This window comes from Oncorhynchus gorbuscha, linkage group LG02, assembly GCF_021184085.1.
Source record: "Oncorhynchus gorbuscha isolate QuinsamMale2020 ecotype Even-year linkage group LG02, OgorEven_v1.0, whole genome shotgun sequence".
Classification (NCBI taxonomy): Eukaryota; Metazoa; Chordata; class Actinopteri; order Salmoniformes; family Salmonidae; genus Oncorhynchus; species Oncorhynchus gorbuscha.
In genome coordinates, this window is record NC_060174.1 from 108,912,487 (window position 1) to 108,935,192 (window position 22,706).

General features: G+C 40.0%; 2 protein-coding genes across 2 annotated transcripts in view; one reads left to right on the top strand and one right to left on the bottom strand.

Annotated features, from left to right (window-relative positions):
• Nucleotides 1–22,706, top strand: part of LOC124015443 (mucin-2-like) — a 312,521-nt gene that overhangs the window by 116,891 nt on the left and 172,924 nt on the right. The gene's annotated exons all lie outside the window — the stretch shown is intronic.
• Nucleotides 1–22,706, bottom strand: part of LOC124015467 (neurobeachin-like) — a 127,066-nt gene that overhangs the window by 73,098 nt on the left and 31,262 nt on the right. Inside the window, exons 9-10 of the mRNA XM_046330667.1 lie at nucleotides 17,998–18,131; nucleotides 4,249–4,310 (exon numbers count right to left, since the gene is read on the bottom strand). Coding sequence (XP_046186623.1) covers nucleotides 4,249–4,310; nucleotides 17,998–18,131 — 196 coding nt within the window. The remainder of the gene's footprint in view (nucleotides 1–4,248; nucleotides 4,311–17,997; nucleotides 18,132–22,706) is intronic.

The window sequence follows — 22,706 nt, forward strand, 5'->3', positions numbered from 1 at the left end:
TCTTCATAGAGCATTATAACACTTCCTATCAATACATAGAGCATTATAACACTTCCTATCAATATCCTCTTCATAGAGCATTATAACACTTCCTATCAATATCCTCTTCATAGAGCATTATAACACTTCCTATCAATATCCTCTTCATAGAGCATTATAACACTTCCTATCAATATCCTCTTCATAGAGCATATAACACTTCCTATGAATATCCTCTTCATAGAGCATTATAACACTTCCTATGAATATCCTCTTCATAGAGCATTATAACACTTCCTATCAATATCCTCTTCATAGAGCATTATAACACTTCCTATCAATATCCTCTTCATAGAGCATTATAACACTTCCTATGAATATCCTCTTCATAGAGCATTATAACACTTCCTATGAATATCCTCTTCATAGAGCATTATAACACTTCCTATGAATATCCTCTTCATAGAGCATTATAACACTTCCTATCAATATCCTCTTCATAATAAGCACACTATAATGAATACATACATAGAGCATTATAACACTTCCTATCAATATCCTCTTCATAATAAGCACACTATAATGAATACATACATAGAGCATTATAACACTTCCTATCAATACCCTCTTCATAGAGCATTATAACACTTCCAATGAATATCCTCTTCATAGAGCATTATAACACTTCCTATCAATCCCCTCTTCATAATGCATTATAAGCACACTATAATGAATACATACATAATGCATTATAGTTCAGAGAGAGAGAGGGAAGGAAAGAGAGAGAGGAGAGGCAGAACTACGACAACATAACCAACAAAACCGGGCCACAACTCCTGCAGTTCTGTTGCATCCTGGGTATGTACATAGTCAATGGTAGGCTTCGAGGGGACTCCTATGCTAGGTACACCTATAGTTCTGTCACACGCTGGGTATGTACATAGTCAATGGTAGGCTTCGAGGGGACTCCTATGCTAGGTACACCTATAGTTCTGTCACACGCTGGGTATGTACATACTCAATGGTAGGCTTCGAGGGGACTCCTATGCTAGGTACACCTATAGCTCTGTCGCACGCTGGGTATGTACATACTCAATGGTAGGCTTTGAGGGGACTCCTATGCTAGGTACACCTATAGCTCTGTCACACGCTGGGTATGTACATACTCAATGGTAGGCTTTGAGGGGACTCCTATGGTAGATACACCTATAGCTCATCTCTTGGCAGTAGTACTTTATCACTGACCTCAACCCAGAGTCTCTCAGAGCGTTCACAGTCAGCCCACTGACACCCCTATCAGACCACAGCAAAATCACAGTCTACTTAAACAGAGCAATACTCAACCATGAGGCATCAAAGCCAAAGGAACTGAGTAACATTAAGAAATGCTATAGAGGGAAGGAAAGTAGTGTGGAAATCTACCAAAAAACTAACAACAAATTCAATCCCTTTTTGAACATTTCCTGGGTAAAACGTTCCACTGTAATAGTGAAGGTGTAAACTTGGCAGCAGAAAAACTAACCAGTATATTGGAGCTCTAAGCTTCCCTACAAAAACTAAACAGTATATCTCAGCTTCCCTATAAAAACTAAACAGTGTATCTCAGCTTCCCTATAAAAACTAAACAGTATATTGGAGCTCTCAGCTTCCCTATAAAAACTAGCCATTTCAAGCAGTTAATCTCAGAAAATGAACAACAATGACAAATTGTTTGATGAAGAATGCAAAAATCTAAGAAAGAAATTGAGAAACTTGTCCAACTGGATGATTTGAAAAGTCATAGTCAATCAATCAATAACATAATAATACTATTAGCAAAAATGTTTACTTTCAATTTATAATCTGTAGAAACTATGAGAATAGAGGGGTTCAGAAATGTTGTGAAATGTTCACTTTCAAAAATCTATCAGAAATAGATGGGAGAGGTTGAGGGTAGAGGAAGGACATCAGTAATAGATGGTTGAGGGTAGAGGAAGGACATCAGTAATAGATGGTTGAGGGTAGAGGAAGGACATCAGTAATAGATGGTTGAGGGTAGAGGAAGGACATCAGTAATAGATGGTTGAGGGTAGAGGAAGGACATCAGTAATAGATGGTTGAGGGTAGAGGAAGGACATCAGTAATAGATGGTTGAGGGTAGAGGAAGGACATCAGTAATAGATGGTTGAGGGTAGAGGAAGGTCATCAGTAATAGATGGTTGAGGGTAGAGGAAGGACATCAGTAATAGATGGTTGAGGGTAGAGGAAGGACATCAGTAATAGATGGTTGAGGGTAGAGGAAGGACATCAGTAATAGATGGTTGAGGGTAGAGGAAGGACATCAGTAATAGATGGTTGAGGGTAGAGGAAGGACATCAGTAATAGATGGTTGAGGGTAGAGGAGGGTAGAGGAAGGTCATCAGTAATAGATGGTTGAGGGTAGAGGAAGGACATCAGTAATAGATGGGAGAGGTTGAGGGTAGAGGAAGGACATCAGTAATAGATGGTTGAGGGTAGAGGAAGGACATCAGTAATAGATGGTTGAGGGTAGAGGAAGGACATCAGTAATAGATGGTTGAGGGTAGAGGAAGGACATCAGTAATAGATGGTTGAGGGTAGAGGAAGGACATCAGTAATAGATGGTTGAGGGTAGAGGAAGGACATCAGTAATAGATGGTTGAGGGTAGAGGAAGGACATCAGTAATAGATGGTTGAGGGTAGAGGAAGGACATCAGTAATAGATGGTTGAGGGTAGAGGAAGGACATCAGTAATAGATGGTTGAGGGTAGAGGAAGGACATCAGTAATAGATGGTTGAGGGTAGAGGAAGGACATCAGTAATAGATGGTTGAGGGTAGAGGAAGGACATCAGTAATAGATGGTTGAGGGTAGAGGAAGGACATCAGTAATAGATGGTTGAGGGTAGAGGAAGGACATCAGTAATAGATGGTTGAGGGTAGAGGAAGGACATCAGTAATAGATGGTTGAGGGTAGAGGAAGGACATCAGTAATAGATGGTTGAGGGTAGAGGAAGGACATCAGTAATATATGGTTGAGGGTAGAGGAAGGACATCAGTAATAGATGGTTGAGGGTAGAGGAAGGACATCAGTAATAGATGGGAGAGGTTGAGGGTAGAGGAAGGACATCAGTAATAGATGGTTGAGGGTAGAGGAAGGACATCAGTAATAGATGGTTGAGGGTAGAGGAAGGACATCAGTAATAGATGGTTGAGGGTAGAGGAAGGACATCAGTAATAGATGGTTGAGGGTAGAGGATGGACATCAGTAATATATGGTTGAGGGTAGAGAAAGGACATCAGTAATAGATGGTTGAGGGTAGAGGATGGACATCAGTAATATATGGTTGAGGGTAGAGAAAGGACATCAGTAATAGATGGTTGAGGGTAGAGGAAGGACATCAGTAATAGAACTATTGTAAAATAGATTGTGTTCATAAAACGTATATAGTATGTAGAAGCTTTTGCCATCTTAATCTTTTATTTTTATTGGCCAGTCTGAGATATGGCTTTTACTCTGCAACTCTGCCTGGAAGGCCAGAATCCCAGAGTCGTCTCTTCACTGTTGACATTGAGACGGGTGTTTTGCGGGTACTGTTTAATGAAGCTGCCAGTTGAGGACTTGTGGTACCTTTTTCAGAAACTAGACAGAAGAGAGACAGACAGAGTGTAGAGAGAGAGGAGAGAGTAAGAGAGAGAGAGTAATAGAGGTTGAGGAGAGAGACAGAGATGAGTTGAGGGTAGAGGAGAGAGACATCAGTAGAGAGAGAGAGAGAGAGAGAGAGGGGAGGGGAGAGAGAGAGAGAGAGAAACAGAGACAGAACAAGACAGAGAGATAGAGAGACAGAGAGAGAGAGAGACAGAGAGAGAGAGAGACAGAAACAGAGGAAGAGTGAAACAGAGAGCGAGAGAGAAAGACAGAGAGAGAGACAGAGAGAGAGACAGAGACAGATCAGAGAGAGAGAGATAGAGGCAGACAGAGACAGAGAGAGACAGAGAGAGACAGAGACAGAGAGAGACAGAGAGAGAGAGAGACAGAGAGAGACAGAGAGTGAGAGAGGAAGAGACAGAGAGAGAGAGAGAGAGAGAGAGACAGAAAGAGAGAGAGAGACAGATACAGAAAGAGACAGAAACAGAGAGAGACAGAGAGAGAGACAGATACAGAGAGAGACACAGAGAGAGACACAGAGAGATGCAGAGAGTGACAGAGAGTGACAGAGAGTGACAGAGAGGGAGAGAGACAGAGACAGATAGAGGAGTAAAGGAGTACATACCTGAGAACAGAGCAGCATCACCAGCTCTACTACTGAAGTACTGGACTTCATACACACCAGACCTGCAGAGAGACACAGGAAGATCAGGAGACCTACAGAGAGAGACAGACCTACAGAGAGACACGGGAAGGGTAGGAGACCTACAGAGAGACACAGGAAGGGTGGGAGACCTACAGAGAGAGACAGGAAGGGTAGGAGACCTACAGAGAGACACAGGAAGGGTAGGAGACCTACAGAGAGACACATGAAGGGTAGGAGACCTACAGAGAGACACATGAAGGGTAGGAGACCTACAGAGAGACACATGAAGGGTAGGAGACCTACAGAGAGACACAGGAAGGGTAGGAGACCTACAGAGAGACACAGGAAGGGTAGGAGACCTACAGAAAGACACGGGAAGGGTAGGAGACCTACAGAGAGAGACAGGAAGATCAGGAGGCCTACAGAGAGACAGGAAGATCAGGAGACCTACAGAGAGAGACACAGGAAGATCAGGAGACCTACAGAGAGAGACACAGGAAGGGTAGGAGACCTACAGAGAGGCAGGAAGATCAGGAGACCTACAGAGAGAGACAGACCTACAGAGAGACACAGGAAGGGTAGGAGACCTACAGAGAGAGACAGGAAGGGTAGGAGACCTACAGAGAGACACAGGAAGGGTAGGAGACCTACAGAGAGAGACAGACCTACAGAGAGACACAGGAAGGGTAGGAGACCTACAGAGAGAGACAGGAAGGGTAGGAGACCTACAGAGAGACACAGGAAGGGTAGGAGACCTACAGAGAGACACATGAAGGGTAGGAGACCTACAGAGAGACACATGAAGGGTAGGAGACCTACAGAGAGACACAGGAAGGGTAGGAGACCTACAGAGAGACACAGGAAGGGTAGGAGACCTACAGAAAGATACGGGAAGGGTAGGAGACCTACAGAGAGAGACAGGAAGATCAGGAGGCCTACAGAGAGACAGGAAGATCAGGAGACCTACAGAGAGAGACACAGGAAGATCAGGAGACCTACAGAGAGAGACACAGGAAGAGTAGGAGACCTACAGAGAGGCAGGAAGATCAGGAGACCTACAGAGAGAGACAGACCTACAGAGAGACACAGGAAGATCAGGAGACCTACAGAGAGAGACAAGAAGGGTAGGAGACCTACAGAGAGACACAGGAAGGGTAGGAGACCTACAGAGAGACACAGGAAGGGTAGTAGACCTACAGAGAGACGCATGAAGGGTAGGAGACCTACAGAGAGACACGGGAAGGGTAGCAGACCTACAGAGAGACACACACAGCTCACCAACATCTCTCTTACAGGTTTCCCACCCAGCTAAGATCTAACATCATTACTTTAGATAGTGTCAGATAACAGAAGCATTCCACAGAAAGGACACGTGTTACAAGGATACGGAGAGAGAGAGAGAAGGGAGGGGAGAGAGAGAGAGAGAGAGAGAGAGAGAGAGAGAGAGAGAGAGAGAGAGAGAGAGAGAGAGAGAGAGAGAGAGGGAGAGGGGAGGGAGAGAGAGAGAGAGAGAGAGAGAGAGAGAGAGAGAGAGAGAGAGAGAGAGAGAGAGAGAGAGAAAGAGGAGAGAGAGAGAGAGAGAGAGAGAGAGAGAGAGAGAGAGAGACATCAGTAAGAGGAGGGGAGAGAGAGAGAGAGAGAGAGGAGAGAGAGAGAGAGGGAGAGAGAGAGAGAGACAGGAAGAGGAGGAGAGAGAGAGAGAGAGACAGAGAGAGGAGAGAGAGATAGAGAGAGAGAGACACAGAGAGAGATCAGAGAGAGAGAGAGAGAGAGAGAGAGAGAGAGAGAGAGAGAGAGAGAGAGAGAGAGAGAGGGAGAGAGAGAGAGAGAGAGAGAGAGAGAGAGAGAGAAGGGAGGGGAGAGAGAGAGTAAGATAGAGGAGAGAGAGGGGACAGACAGAGAGGGAGGTATAGCGAGGCAGAGTCAGAAAAAGAGAGAGAAAGAGAGAAATAAATAAATAGAGAGATAGATCACAAGAACGAAGAGAAGAGAGGTTTTAAGACCACGAGACAGAGAGACAGGATTGACAGAGAGACAGTGGTTGAGACAGACAGGGCAGACAGGACAGACAGACAGACACAGAGAGAGACAGGATTGACAGAGAGACAGACAGGCAGACTGGCAGACAGGCATACAGACAGACAGATAGGCAGACAGGCAGACAGACAGCAGCAAGCAGGTGGGAAGTGGACACACTCTTTGGTACAAGGTACTGTATCAATACAACTAGACTGTATCCACTATAATACCAGGGTGTATCAACACAACTAGACTGTAATACCAGGGTGTATTAAATACAACTAGACTGTAATACCAGGGTGTATTAAATACAACCAGACTGTATCCACTATAATACCAGGGTGTATTAAATACAACTAGACTGTATCCACTATAATACCAGGGTGTATTAAATACAACTAGACTGTAATACCAGGGTGTATTAAATACAACCAGCCTGTAATACCAGGGTGTATTAAATACAACTAGACTGTATCCACTGTAATACCAGGGTGTATTAAATACAACTAGACTGTAATACCAGGGTGTATTAAATACAACTAGACTGTAATACCAGGGTGTATTAAATACAACTAGACTGTAATACCAGGGTGTATTAAATACAACTAGACTGTAATACCAGGGTGTATTAAATACAACTAGACTGTAATACCAGGGTGTATTAAATACAACTAGACTGTAATACCAGGGTGTATTAAATACAACTAGACTGTAATACCAGGGTGTATTAAATACAACTAGACTGTAATACCAGGGTGTATTAAATACAACTAGACTGTAATACCAGGGTGTATTAAATACAAATAGACTGTAATACCAGGGTGTATTAAATACAACTAGACTGTAATACCAGGGTGTATTAAATACAACTAGACTGTAATACCAGGGTGTATTAAATACAACTAGACTGTAATACCAGGGTGTATTAAATACAACTAGACTGTATCCACTGTAATACCAGGGTGTATTAAATACAACTAGACTGTATCCACTGTAATACCAGGGTGTATTAAATACAACTAGACTGTATCCACTGTAATACCAGGGTGTATTAAATACAACTAGACTGTAATACCAGGGTGTATTAAATACAACTAGACTGTAATACCAGGGTGTATTAAATACAACTAGACTGTAATACCAGGGTGTATTAAATACAACTAGACTGTATCCACTATAATACCAGGGTGTATTAAATACAACTAGACTGTAATACCAGGGTGTATTAAATACAACTAGACTGTAATACCAGGGTGTATTAAATACAACTAGACTGTAATACCAGGGTGTATTAAATACAACTAGACTGTAATACCAGGGTGTATTAAATACAACTAGACTGTAATACCAGGGTGTATTAAATACAACTAGACTGTAATACCAGGGTGTATTAAATACAACTAGACTGTAATACCAGGGTGTATTAAATACAACTAGACTGTATCCACTGTAATACCAGGGTGTATTAAATACAACTAGACTGTATCCACTATAATACCAGGGTGTATTAAATACAACTAGACTGTATCCACTATAATACCAGGGTGTATTAAATACAACTAGACTGTATCCACTATAATACCAGGGTGTATTAAATACAACTAGACTGTATCCACTATAATACCAGGGTGTATTAAATACAACTAGACTGTAATACCAGGGTGTATTAAATACAACTAGACTGTAATACCAGGGTGTATTAAATACAACTAGACTGTAATACCAGGGTGTATTAAATACAACTAGACTGTAATACCAGGGTGTATTAAATACAACTAGACTGTAATACCAGGGTGTATTAAATACAACTAGACTGTAATACCAGGGTGTATTAAATACAACTAGACTGTAATACCAGGGTGTATTAAATACAACTAGACTGTAATACCAGGGTGTATTAAATACAACTAGACTATATCCACTATAATACCAGGGTGTATTAAATACAACTAGACTATATCCACTGTAATACCAGGGTGTATTAAATACAACTAGACTGTATCCACTATAATACCAGGGTGTATTAAATACAACTAGACTATAATACCAGGGTGTATTAAATACAACTAGACTGTAATACCAGGGTGTATTAAATACAACTAGACTGTAATACCAGGGTGTATTAAATACAACTAGACTGTAATACCAGGGTGTATTAAATACAACTAGACTGTAATACCAGGGTGTATTAAATACAACTAGACTGTAATACCAGGGTGTATTAAATACAACTAGACTGTAATACCAGGGTGTATTAAATACAACTAGACTGTAATACCAGGGTGTATTAAATACAACTAGACTGTAATACCAGGGTGTATTAAATACAACTAGACTGTAATACCAGGGTGTATTAAATACAACTAGACTGTAATACCAGGGTGTATTAAATACAACTAGACTGTAATACCAGGGTGTATTAAATACAACTAGACTGTAATACCAGGGTGTATTACATACAACTAGACTGTATCCACTATAATACCAGGGTGTATTAAATACAACTAGACTATATCCACTATAATACCAGGGTGTATTAAATACAACTAGACTGTAATACCAGGGTGTATTAAATACAACTAGACTGTAATACCAGGGTGTATTAAATACAACTAGACTATAATACCAGGGTGTATTAAATACAACTAGACTGTAATACCAGGGTGTATTAAATACAACTAGACTATATCCACTATAATACCAGGGTGTATTAAATACAACTAGACTGTATCCACTATAATACCAGGGTGTATTAAATACAACTAGACTGTATCCACTATAATACCAGGGTGTATTAAATACAACTAGACTGTATCCACTATAATACCAGGGTGTATTAAATACAACTAGACTGTATCCACTATAATACCAGGGTGTATTAAATACAACTAGACTGTAATACCAGGGTGTATTAAATACAACTAGACTATATCCACTATAATACCAGGGTGTATTAAATACAACTAGACTGTATCCACTATAATACCAGGGTGTATTAAATACAACTAGACTGTATCCACTATAATACCAGGGTGTATTAAATACAACTAGACTGTATCCACTATAATACCAGGGTGTATTAAATACAACTAGACTGTATCCACTATAATACCAGGGTGTATTAAATACAACTAGACTGTAATACCAGGGTGTATTAAATACAACTAGACTGTAATACCAGGGTGTATTAAATACAACTAGACTGTATCCACTATAATACCAGGGTGTATTAAATACAACTAGACTGTATCCACTATAATACCAGGGTGTATTAAATACAACTAGACTGTATCCACTGTAATACCAGGGTGTATTAAATACAACTAGACTGTATCCACTATAATACCAGGGTGTATTAAATACAACTAGACTGTAATACCAGGGTGTATTAAATACAACCAGCCTGTAATACCAGGGTGTATTAAATACAACTAGACTGTATCCACTATAATACCAGGGTGTATTAAATACAACTAGACTGTATCCACTATAATACCAGGGTGTATTAAATACAACTAGACTATATCCACTATAATACCAGGGTGTATTAAATACAACTAGACTGTATCCACTACAATACCAGGGTGTATTAAATACAACTAGACTGTATCCACTATAATACCAGGGTGTATTAAATACAACTAGACTGTATCCACTATAATACCAGGGTGTATTAAATACAACTAGACTGTATCCACTATAATACCAGGGTGTATTAAATACAACTAGACTGTATCCACTACAATACCAGGGTGTATTAAATACAACTAGACTGTATCCACTATAATACCAGGGTGTATTAAATACAACTAGACTGTATCCACTATAATACCAGGGTGTATTAAATACAACTAGACTATATCCACTATAATACCAGGGTGTATTAAATACAACTAGACTGTATCCACTATAATACCAGGGTGTATTAAATACAACTAGACTGTATCCACTATAATACCAGGGTGTATTAAATACAACTAGACTGTATCCACTATAATACCAGGGTGTATTAAATACAACTAGACTATATCCACTATAATACCAGGGTGTATTAAATACAACTAGACTGTATCCACTATAATACCAGGGTGTATTAAATACAACTAGACTGTATCCACTATAATACCAGGGTGTATTAAATACAACTAGACTGTATCCACTATAATACCAGGGTGTATTAAATACAACTAGACTGTATCCACTATAATACCAGGGTGTATTAAATACAACTAGACTGTATCCACTATAATACCAGGGTATATTAAATACAACTAGACTATATCCACTATAATACCAGGGTGTATTAAATACAACTAGACTGTATCCACTATAATACCAGGGTGTATTAAATACAACTAGACTGTAATACCAGGGTGTATTAAATACAACTAGACTATAATACCAGGGTATATTAAATACAACTAGACTATATCCACTATAATACCAGGGTGTATTAAATACAACTAGACTGTATCCACTATAATACCAGGGTGTATTAAATACAACTAGACTGTATCCACTATAATACCAGGGTGTATTAAATACAACTAGACTGTAATACCAGGGTGTATTAAATACAACTAGACTATAATACCAGGGTGTATTAAATACAACTAGACTATAATACCAGGGTGTATTAAATACAACTAGACTGTAATACCAGGGTGTATTAAATACAACTAGACTGTATCCACTATAATACCAGGGTGTATTAAATACAACTAGACTGTAATACCAGGGTGTATTAAATACAACTAGACTATATCCACTATAATACCAGGGTGTATTAAATACAACTAGACTGTAATACCAGGGTGTATTAAATACAACTAGACTATAATACCAGGGTGTATTAAATACAACTAGACTGTAATACCAGGGTGTATTAAATACAACTAGACTGTATCCACTATAATACCAGGGTGTATTAAATACAACTAGACTATATCCACTGTAATACCAGGGTGTATTAAATACAACTAGACTGTAATACCAGGGTGTATTAAATACAACTAGACTGTATCCACTATAATACCAGGGTGTATTAAATACAACTAGACTATATCCACTATAATACCAGGGTGTATTAAATACAACTAGACTGTATCCACTATAATACCAGGGTGTATTAAATACAACTAGACTGTATCCACTATAATACCAGGGTGTATTAAATACAACTAGACTGTAATACCAGGGTGTATTAAATACAACTAGACTGTAATACCAGGGTGTATTAAATACAACTAGACTGTAATACCAGGGTGTATTAAATACAACTAGACTGTAATACCAGGGTGTATTAAATACAACTAGACTGTAATACCAGGGTGTATTAAATACAACTAGACTGTAATACCAGGGTGTATTAAATACAACTAGACTGTATCCACTATAATACCAGGGTGTATTAAATACAACTAGACTGTATCCACTGTAATACCAGGGTGTATTAAATACAACTAGACTGTATCCACTATAATACCAGGGTGTATTAAATACAACTAGACTATATCCACTATAATACCAGGGTGTATTAAATACAACTAGACTATAATACCAGGGTGTATTAAATACAACTATACTATAATACCAGGGTGTATTAAATACAACTAGACTATATCCACTATAATACCAGGGTGTATTAAATACAACTAGACTATATCCACTATAATACCAGGGTGTATTAAATACAACTAGACTGTATCCACTATTATACCAGGGTGTATTAAATACAACTAGACTGTATCCACTATAATACCAGGGTGTATTAAATACAACTAGACTGTATCCACTATAATACCAGGGTGTATTAAATACAACTAGACTATATCCACTGTAATACCAGGGTGTATTAAATACAACTAGACTATATCCACTGTAATACCAGGGTGTATTAAATACAACTAGACTATATCCACTATAATACCAGGGTGTATTAAATACAACTAGACTGTAATACCAGGGTGTATTAAATACAACTAGACTGTATCCACTATAATACCAGGGTGTATTAAATACAACTAGACTATATCCACTATAATACCAGGGTGTATTAAATACAACTAGACTATATCCACTATAATACCAGGGTGTATTAAATACAACTAGACTGGATCCACTATAATACCAGGGTGTATTAAATACAACTAGACTATATCCACTGTAATACCAGGGTGTATTAAATACAACTAGACTATATCCACTATAATACCAGGGTGTATTAAATACAACTAGACTATATCCACTGTAATACCAGGGTGTATTAAATACAACTAGACTGTATCCACTATAATACCAGGGTGTATTAAATACAACTAGACTATAATACCAGGGTGTATTAAATACAACTAGACTGTAATACCAGGGTGTATTAAATACAACTAGACTATATCCACTATAATACCAGGGTGTATTAAATACAACTAGACTGTATCCACTATAATACCAGGGTGTATTAAATACAACTAGACTATATCCACTGTAATACCAGGGTGTATTAAATACAACTAGACTGTAATACCAGGGTGTATTAAATACAACTAGACTGTAATACCAGGGTGTATTAAATACAACTAGACTATAATACCAGGGTGTATTAAATACAACTAGACTGTAATACCAGGGTGTATTAAATACAACTAGACTATATCCACTATAATACCAGGGTGTATTAAATACAACTAGACTGTATCCACTATAATACCAGGGTGTATTAAATACAACTAGACTATATCCACTGTAATACCAGGGTGTATTAAATACAACTAGACTATATCCACTATAATACCAGGGTGTATTAAATACAACTAGACTATATCCACTGTAATACCAGGGTGTATTAAATACAACTAGACTGTATCCACTATAATACCAGGGTGTATTAAATACAACTAGACTATAATACCAGGGTGTATTAAATACAACTAGACTGTAATACCAGGGTGTATTAAATACAACTAGACTATATCCACTATAATACCAGGGTGTATTAAATACAACTAGACTGTATCCACTATAATACCAGGGTGTATTAAATACAACTAGACTATATCCACTGTAATACCAGGGTGTATTAAATACAACTAGACTGTAATACCAGGGTGTATTAAATACAACTAGACTGTAATACCAGGGTGTATTAAATACAACTAGACTATAATACCAGGGTGTATTAAATACAACTAGACTGTAATACCAGGGTGTATTAAATACAACTAGACTATATCCACTGTAATACCAGGGTGTATTAAATACAACTAGACTATATCCACTATAATACCAGGGTGTATTAAATACAACTAGACTGTAATACCAGGGTGTATTAAATACAACTAGACTGTATCCACTATAATACCAGGGTGTATTAAATACAACTAGACTATATCCACTGTAATACCAGGGTGTATTAAATACAACTAGACTGTATCCACTATAATACCAGGGTTTATTAAATACAACTAGACTGTATCCACTGTAATACCAGGGTGTATTAAATACAACTAGACTGTAATACCAGGGTGTATTAAATACAACTAGACTATAATACCAGGGTGTATTAAATACAACTAGACTATATCCACTATAATACCAGGGTGTATTAAATACAACTAGACTGTATCCACTATAATACCAGGGTGTATTAAATACAACTAGACTATATCCACTGTAATACCAGGGTGTATTAAATACAACTAGACTATATCCACTATAATACCAGGGTGTATTAAATACAACTAGACTATATCCACTGTAATACCAGGGTGTATTAAATACAACTAGACTGTAATACCAGGGTGTATTAAATACAACTAGACTGTAATACCAGGGTGTATTAAATACAACTAGACTATAATACCAGGGTGTATTAAATACAACTAGACTGTATCCACTATAATACCAGGGTGTATTAAATACAACTAGACTATAATACCAGGGTGTATTAAATACAACTAGACTGTAATACCAGGGTGTATTAAATACAACTAGACTGTAATACCAGGGTGTATTAAATACAACTAGACTGTAATACCAGGGTGTATTAAATACAACTAGACTGTAATACCAGGGTGTATTAAATACAACTAGACTGTAATACCAGGGTGTATTAAATACAACTAGACTGTATCCACTATAATACCAGGGTGTATTAAATACAACTAGACTATATCCACTATAATACCAGGGTGTATTAAATACAACTAGACTGTAATACCAGGGTGTATTAAATACAACTAGACTGTATCCACTATAATACCAGGGTGTATTAAATACAACTAGACTATATCCACTATAATACCAGGGTGTATTAAATACAACTAGACTGTATCCACTATAATACCAGGGTGTATTAAATACAACTAGACTGTATCCACTATAATACCAGGGTGTATTAAATACAACTAGACTGTATCCACTATAATACCAGGGTGTATTAAATACAACTAGACTGTATCCACTATAATACCAGGGTGTATTAAATACAACTAGACTGTATCCACTATAATACCAGGGTGTATTAAATACAACTAGACTATATCCACTGTAATACCAGGGTGTATTAAATACAACTAGACTGTATCCACTATAATACCAGGGTGTATTAAATACAACTAGACTGTAATACCAGGGTGTATTAAATACAACTAGACTGTAATACCAGGGTGTATTAAATACAACTAGACTGTATCCACTATAATACCAGGGTGTATTAAATACAACTAGACTGTATCCACTATAATACCAGGGTGTATTAAATACAACTAGACTGTATCCACTATAATACCAGGGTGTATTAAATACAACTAGACTGTATCCACTATAATACCAGGGTGTATTAAATACAACTAGACTATATCCACTGTAATACCAGGGTGTATTAAATACAACTAGACTGTATCCACTATAATACCAGGGTGTATTAAATACAACTAGACTGTAATACCAGGGTGTATTAAATACAACTAGACTGTAATACCAGGGTGTATTAAATACAACTAGACTGTATCCACTATAATACCAGGGTGTATTAAATACAACTAGACTGTATCCACTATAATACCAGGGTGTATTAAATACAACTAGACTGTATCCACTATAATACCAGGGTGTATTAAATACAACTAGACTGTATCCACTATAATACCAGGGTGTATTAAATACAACTAGACTGTATCCACTATAATACCAGGGTGTATTAAATACAACTAGACTGTATCCACTATAATACCAGGGTGTATTAAATACAACTAGACTGTATCCACTATAATACCAGGGTGTATTAAATACAACTAGACTGTATCCACTATAATACCAGGGTGTATTAAATACAACTAGACTGTATCCACTATAATACCAGGGTGTATTAAATACAACTAGACTGTATCCACTATAATACCAGGGTGTATTAAATACAACTAGACTATATCCACTGTAATACCAGGGTGTATTAAATACAACTAGACTGTAATACCAGGGTGTATTAAATACAACTAGACTGTAATACCAGGGTGTATTAAATACAACTAGACTGTATCCACTATAATACCAGGGTGTATTAAATACAACTAGACTATAATACCAGGGTGTATTAAATACAACTAGACTGTAATACCAGGGTGTATTAAATACAACTAGACTATAATACCAGGGTGTATTAAATACAACTAGACTGTATCCACTATAATACCAGGGTGTATTAAATACAACTAGACTGTAATACCAGGGTGTATTAAATACAACTAGACTGTAATACCAGGGTGTATTAAATACAACTAGACTGTAATACCAGGGTGTATTAAATACAACTAGACTGTATCCACTATAATACCAGGGTGTATTAAATACAACTAGACTGTATCCACTATAATACCAGGGTGTATTAAATACAACTAGACTGTATCCACTATAATACCAGGGTGTATTAAATACAACTAGACTATATCCACTATAATACCAGGGTGTATTAAATACAACTAGACTATATCCACTATAATACCAGGGTGTATTAAATACAACTAGACTGTATCCACTATAATACCAGGGTGTATTAAATACAACTAGACTATATCCACTATAATACCAGGGTGTATTAAATACAACTAGACTGTATCCACTATAATACCAGGGTGTATTAAATACAACTAGACTGTATCCACTATAATACCAGGGTGTATTAAATACAACTAGACTGTATCCACTATAATACCAGGGTGTATTAAATACAACTAGACTGTAATACCAGGGTGTATTAAATACAACTAGACTGTAATACCAGGGTGTATTAAATACAACTAGACTGTATCCACTGTAATACCAGGGTGTATTAAATACAACTAGACTGTAATACCAGGGTGTATTAAATACAACTAGACTGTATCCACTATAATACCAGGGTGTATTAAATACAACTAGACTGTATCCACTATAATACCAGGGTGTATTAAATACAACTAGACTGTATCCACTATAATACCAGGGTGTATTAAATACAACTAGACTGTATCCACTATAATACCAGGGTGTATTAAATACAACTAGACTATAATACCAGGGTGTATTAAATACAACTAGACTGTATCCACTGTAATACCAGGGTGTATTAAATACAACTAGACTGTAATACCAGGGTGTATTAAATACAACTAGACTGTATCCACTATAATACCAGGGTGTATTAAATACAACTAGACTATAATACCAGGGTGTATTAAATACAACTAGACTGTAATACCAGGGTGTATTAAATACAACTAGACTGTAATACCAGGGTGTATTAAATACAACTAGACTGTAATACCAGGGTGTATTAAATACAACTAGACTGTAATATCAGGGTGTATTAAATACAACTAGACTGTAATACCAGGGTGTATTAAATACAACTAGACTATAATACCAGGGTGTATTAAATACAACTAGACTGTATCCACTATAATACCAGGGTGTATTAAATACAACTAGACTGTAATACCAGGGTGTATTAAATACAACTAGACTGTAATACCAGGGTGTATTAAATACAACTAGACTGTAATACCAGGGTGTATTAAATACAACTAGACTGTATCCACTATAATACCAGGGTGTATTAAATACAACTAGACTGTATCCACTATAATACCAGGGTGTATTAAATACAACTAGACTGTAATACCAGGGTGTATTACATACAACTAGACTGTATCCACTATAATACCAGGGTGTATTAAATACAACTAGACTGTATCCACTATAATACCAGGGTGTATTAAATACAACTAGACTGTATCCACTATAATACCAGGGTGTATTAAATACAACCAGCCTGTAATACCAGGGTGTACAGGAGAATGTACCACATCATTAATATTGTAAACTGCAGTAGGAAGCACTTTATACTGTCTGGTTTTTCCAGAGTATTATCATGGATCATACCTGATGGGTAAGGTAGCCAGCCAAGAGAAACACACACACACACACACACACACACACACACACACACACACACACACACACACACACACACACACACACACACACACACACACACACACACACACACACACACACACACACACACACACACACACACACACACACACACACACACACACTCCCAGCCACAGCGCAGTGTGAGTGGTGACAGCAGAACGGTGAGGACTGGACAGTGAATGGGGGACTCACTCCACATAGAGACGTCGGGTTAGAAGATAAAGGCGTGTACAGCACCTGTACCTTCAATGAGCAGCTCCTGGCCGTGGCTACCCAACAGGGTCCTAGAGAGGAATGGAGCGAAGTCCACAAAGATCTCCCTCAGCAGGGGAGCCACTTTCTCCAGGGCACACTCCAACTTAGTGGTGATACTGTAGAGGGGGAAAGGAGGGGGAGAGAGGAGAGGGGGAGGGAGAGGAGAGAGGAGGGGGGGGAGAGGAGAGAGGAGGGAGGGAGAGGGGAAGAGAGGGAGAGAGGAGAGTGGGAGGAGAGAGGAGGGAGGAGAGGAGAGTGGGAGGAGAGAGGAGGGAGGAGAGGGGGAGGGAGAGGAGAGAGGAGGGAGGAGAGGGGGGAGAGGATAGAGGAGGGAGGGAGAGGAGAGAAGAGAGGGGGAGAGAGGAGATGGGGGGAGGAGAGAGAGAGGGGGAGGGGAGAGGAGATGGGGGGGAGGAGAGAGGAGGGAGGGAGGGAGAGGAGAGGGGAGAGGGAGACGAGAGGGGAAGGGGAGATGAGAGCGGAGAAGGGGGAGAGGAGAGAGGAGAGGGGGGGAGAGGAGAGAGGAGGGAGGGAGAGGAGAGGGGGGAGAGAGGAGGGAGGGAGAGGAGAGGGGGAGAGAGGAGGGAGGGAGAGGAGAGGGGGAGAGGGAGAGAGGAGGGGGAGAGAGGAGAGGGAGAGAGGAGAGTGGGAGGAGAGAGGAGGGAGGAGAGGGGGAGGGAGAGGAGAGAGGAGGGAGGAGAGGGGGAGAGTAGAGAGGAGGGAGAGGAGAGAAGAGAGGGGGAGGAGAGAGGAGATGGGGGAGGAGAGAGAAGAGGGGGAGGGGAGAGGAGATGAGATAGGGGGGAGGAGAGAGGAGGGAGGGAGAGGAGAGGGGAGAGGAGAGGGGGAGGGGAGATGAGAGAGGAGAAGGGAGAGAGGAGAGGGGGAGAGAGAGAGGAGGGAGGGAGAGGGGGAGAGGAGAGAGGAGGGAGGGAGAGGGGGAGAGGAGAGAGGAGGGAGGGAGAGGGGGAGAGGAGAGAGGAGGGAGAGAAGGAGAGGAGATAGGGGAGGGAGGGAGGGAGGGGGAGGGAGGGAGGGAGGGAGGAGAGGAGAGGAGAGAGAGGAGGGGGAGAGGAGAGAGATGAGGGAGGGAGAGGAGAGAGGAGAGAGGGGAGAGAGGAGGGAGAGAGGAGGGAGAGGAGGGAGGGAAGAGAGAGGGAAGAGAGGAGGGGAGAGGAGAGAGGAGAGGAGAGGGGGAGGAGAGATGGAGAGAAAGTATATAGGTAGAGGAGACAGACAATCAGTTGGTCAGTAGAAGAGACTCTGTCTGGACGTTATGACAGGGTTATGCCAGGGCTATGACAGGCCTTATGACAGGCCTTATGACAGGCCTTATGACAGGCCTTATGACAGGCCTTATGACAGGCCTTATGACAGGCCTTATGACTGGCCTTATGACTGGCCTTATGACAGGGTTATGACAGGGTTAAGACAGGGTTAAGACAGGCGTTATGACAGGCCTTATGACAGGGTTATGACAGGCCTTATGACAGGGTTATGACAGGCCTTATGACAGGGTTATGACAGGGTTAAGACAGGGTTATGACAGGCCTTATGACAGGCCTTATGACAGGGTTATGACAGGGTTTAAACAGGGTTATGACAGGCCTGATGACGGGGTTATGACAGGGTTAAGACAGGCCTTATGACAGGCCTTATGACAGTCCTTATGACAGGCCTTATGACAGGCCTTACGACAGGCCTTACGACAGGGTTAGTACAAATTAGGCTGTTTGATGCTCGCTTTGCCCAAAAGAAGATGGAATGCAAACCTATAGCTTGTTTTAGTGTACTGGGGGTCGATATGGGGTTGAAAGGCTAGCACTTAGGCAAGCAGACATTTGGGTTTGTGTGTAAATGAGTTACTATAGAAAATACGCTAGGCAAGAGCAATAAGAAGCAGCAAATTAGCCTAGCATATAAAAGTCTATATACCAGTCAAAGTTTGGACACACCTACTCATTCAAGGTTTGTTCTTTATTTTTTAAAACTATTTTCTTCATTGTAGAATAATAGTGAAGACATAAAAACTATTAAATATAAAATATGGAAAAGTGTTATGCAAATCTAAATATATCTATATTTTAGATTCTTCAAAGTAGCCACCTTGATGACAGCTTTGCACAATCTTGGCATTCTCTCAACCAGCTTCATGAGGTAGTCACCTGGAATGCATTTCAATTAACAGGTGTGCCTTGTTAACAATTAATTTGTGGAATTTCTTTCCTTCTTAATGCGTTTGAGCCAATCAGTTGTGTTGTGACAACGTAAGGGTGGTATACAGAAGAGATCCCTATTCGGTAAAATACCAAGTCCATATTATGGCAAGAACAGCTCAAATAAGCACAGAGAAATGACAGTCCATCATTACTTTAAGACATGAAGAATTTTGAAAGTTTCTTCAAGTGCAGTCGCACAATACCATCAAGTGCTATGATGAAACTGACTCTCATGAGGACCGCCACAGGAAAGGAAGACCCAGAGTTACCTCTGCTGCAGAGGATAAGTTCATTAGAGTTACCAGCCTCAGAAAATGCAGCCCAAATAAATGCTTCACAGAGTTCAAGTAACAGACACACATCAACTGTTCAGAGTAGACTGTGTGAATAAGGCCTTCATGGGCGAATTGCTGCAAATAAACCACTACTAAAGGACACCAATAAGAAGAAGAGACTTGCTTGGGCCAAGAAACACGAGCGATGGACATTAGACCGGTGGAAATCTGTTCTTTAGTCTGATGAGTCCAAATTAGAGACCTTTGGTTCCAACCACCGTGTCTGTGAGACGCAGAGTAGGTGAACGGATGATATCAGCATGTGTGGTTCCCACTGTGAAGCATGGAGGAGGAGGTGTGATGTCTTTGTGAGATGCAGAGTAGGTGAACGGATGATATCAGCATGTGTGGTTCCCACTGTGAAGCATGGAGGAGGAGGTGTGATGTCTTTGTGACATGCAGAGTAGGTGAACGGATGATATCAGCATGTGTGGTTCCCACTGTGAAGCATGGAGGAGGAGGTGTGATGTCTTTGTGAGATGCAGAGTAGGTGAACGGATGATATCAGCATGTGTGGTTCCCACTGTGAAGCATGGAGGAGGAGGTGTGATGTCTCTGTGAGATGCAGAGTAGGTGAACGGATGATATCAGCATGTGTGGTTCCCACTGTGAAGCATGGAGGAGGAGGTGTGATGTCTTTGTGAGATGGAGAGTAGGTGAATGGATGATATCAGCATGTGTGGTTCCCACTGTGAAGCATGGAGGAGGTGTGATTTCTTTGTGAGATGGAGAGTAGGTGAACGGATGATATCAGCATGTGTGGTTTCCACTGTGAAGCATGGAGGAGGAGGTGTGATTTCTTTGTGAGATGGAGAGTAGGTAAACAGATGATATCAGCATGTGTGGTTCCCACTGTGAAGCATGGAGGAGGAGGTGTGATGTCTTTGTGAGATGGAGAGTAGGTGAACAGATGATATCAGCATGTGTGGTTCCCACTGTGAAGCATGGAGGAGGAGGTGTGATGGTGCTTTGCTAGTGACACTGTCTGTGATCTATTTAGAATTCAATGCACACTTAACTAGCATGGTTACCACAGCATTCTGCAGCGATACGCCATCCCATCTGGTTTGCGCTTAGTGGAACTATAATTTGTTTTTCAACAGGACAATGACCCAACACACCTCCAGGCTGTGTAAAGGGCTATTTGACCAAGGAGGAGAGTGATGGATCAGATGACCTGGCCTCCACAATCACCCGACCTCAAACCAATTGAGATGTTTTGGGATGAGTTGGACCGCAGAGTGAAGGAAAAGCAGCCAACAAATACTCAGCATATGTGGGAACTCCTTCCAGACTGTTGGAAAATCATTCCTCATGTAGCTGGTCTTCACTATTGTTCCAAATGTAGAAAATAGTACAAATAAAGAAAAACCCTTGAATGAGTAGCTGTTTCCAAACTTATGTAGATAGAAATATAGAGATATAGAGAGATCGAGACAGGGAGGTGAAGTTTAAGCCTAGTACTTCAGGGTTCAGTGTTAGGGTTTAGGGTTCAGGGTTTACGGTTCAGTGTTAGTGTACAGGGTTCAGGGTTAGTTTTCAAGGCTTGTGTACAGGGTTCATGTACAGGTTTCATGTACAGAGTTCAGGGTTAGTGTTTAGTGTTCAGGGTTTGTGTTCAGGGTTTGTGTTCAGGGTTTGTGTTCAGGGTTCGTGTTCAGGGTTCGTGTTCAGGGTTCGTGTTCAGGGTTCGTGTACAGGGTTCGTGTTCAGGGTTCGTGTTCAGGGTTCATGTTCAGGGTTAGTGTACAGGGTTAGTGTTCAGGGATCATATACAGGGTTCAGGATTCATGTTCAGGGTTCATGTTCAGTGTTCAAGGTTCGTGTACAGGGTTGAGGTTTCATGTACAGGGTTCAGGGTTAGTGTTCAGGGTTAGTGTTCAGAGTTCGTGTTCAGGGTTCAGGGTTAGTGTTCAGGGTTCGTGTTCAGGGTTCAGGGTTTGTGTACAGTCGGCAGTCACTAAATGGTCATGCTAGATAGGACAAAATTCGAAAATGTAGTAAGGGTTAGAGGTTAGTAAGGGTTAGAGGTTAGTAAGGGTTAGAGGTTAGTAAGGGTTAGGGTTAGAGGTTAGTAAGGATCAGAGGTTATTTAGGGTTAGTACGGGTTAGGGTTAGAGGTTGGTAAGGGTTAGAG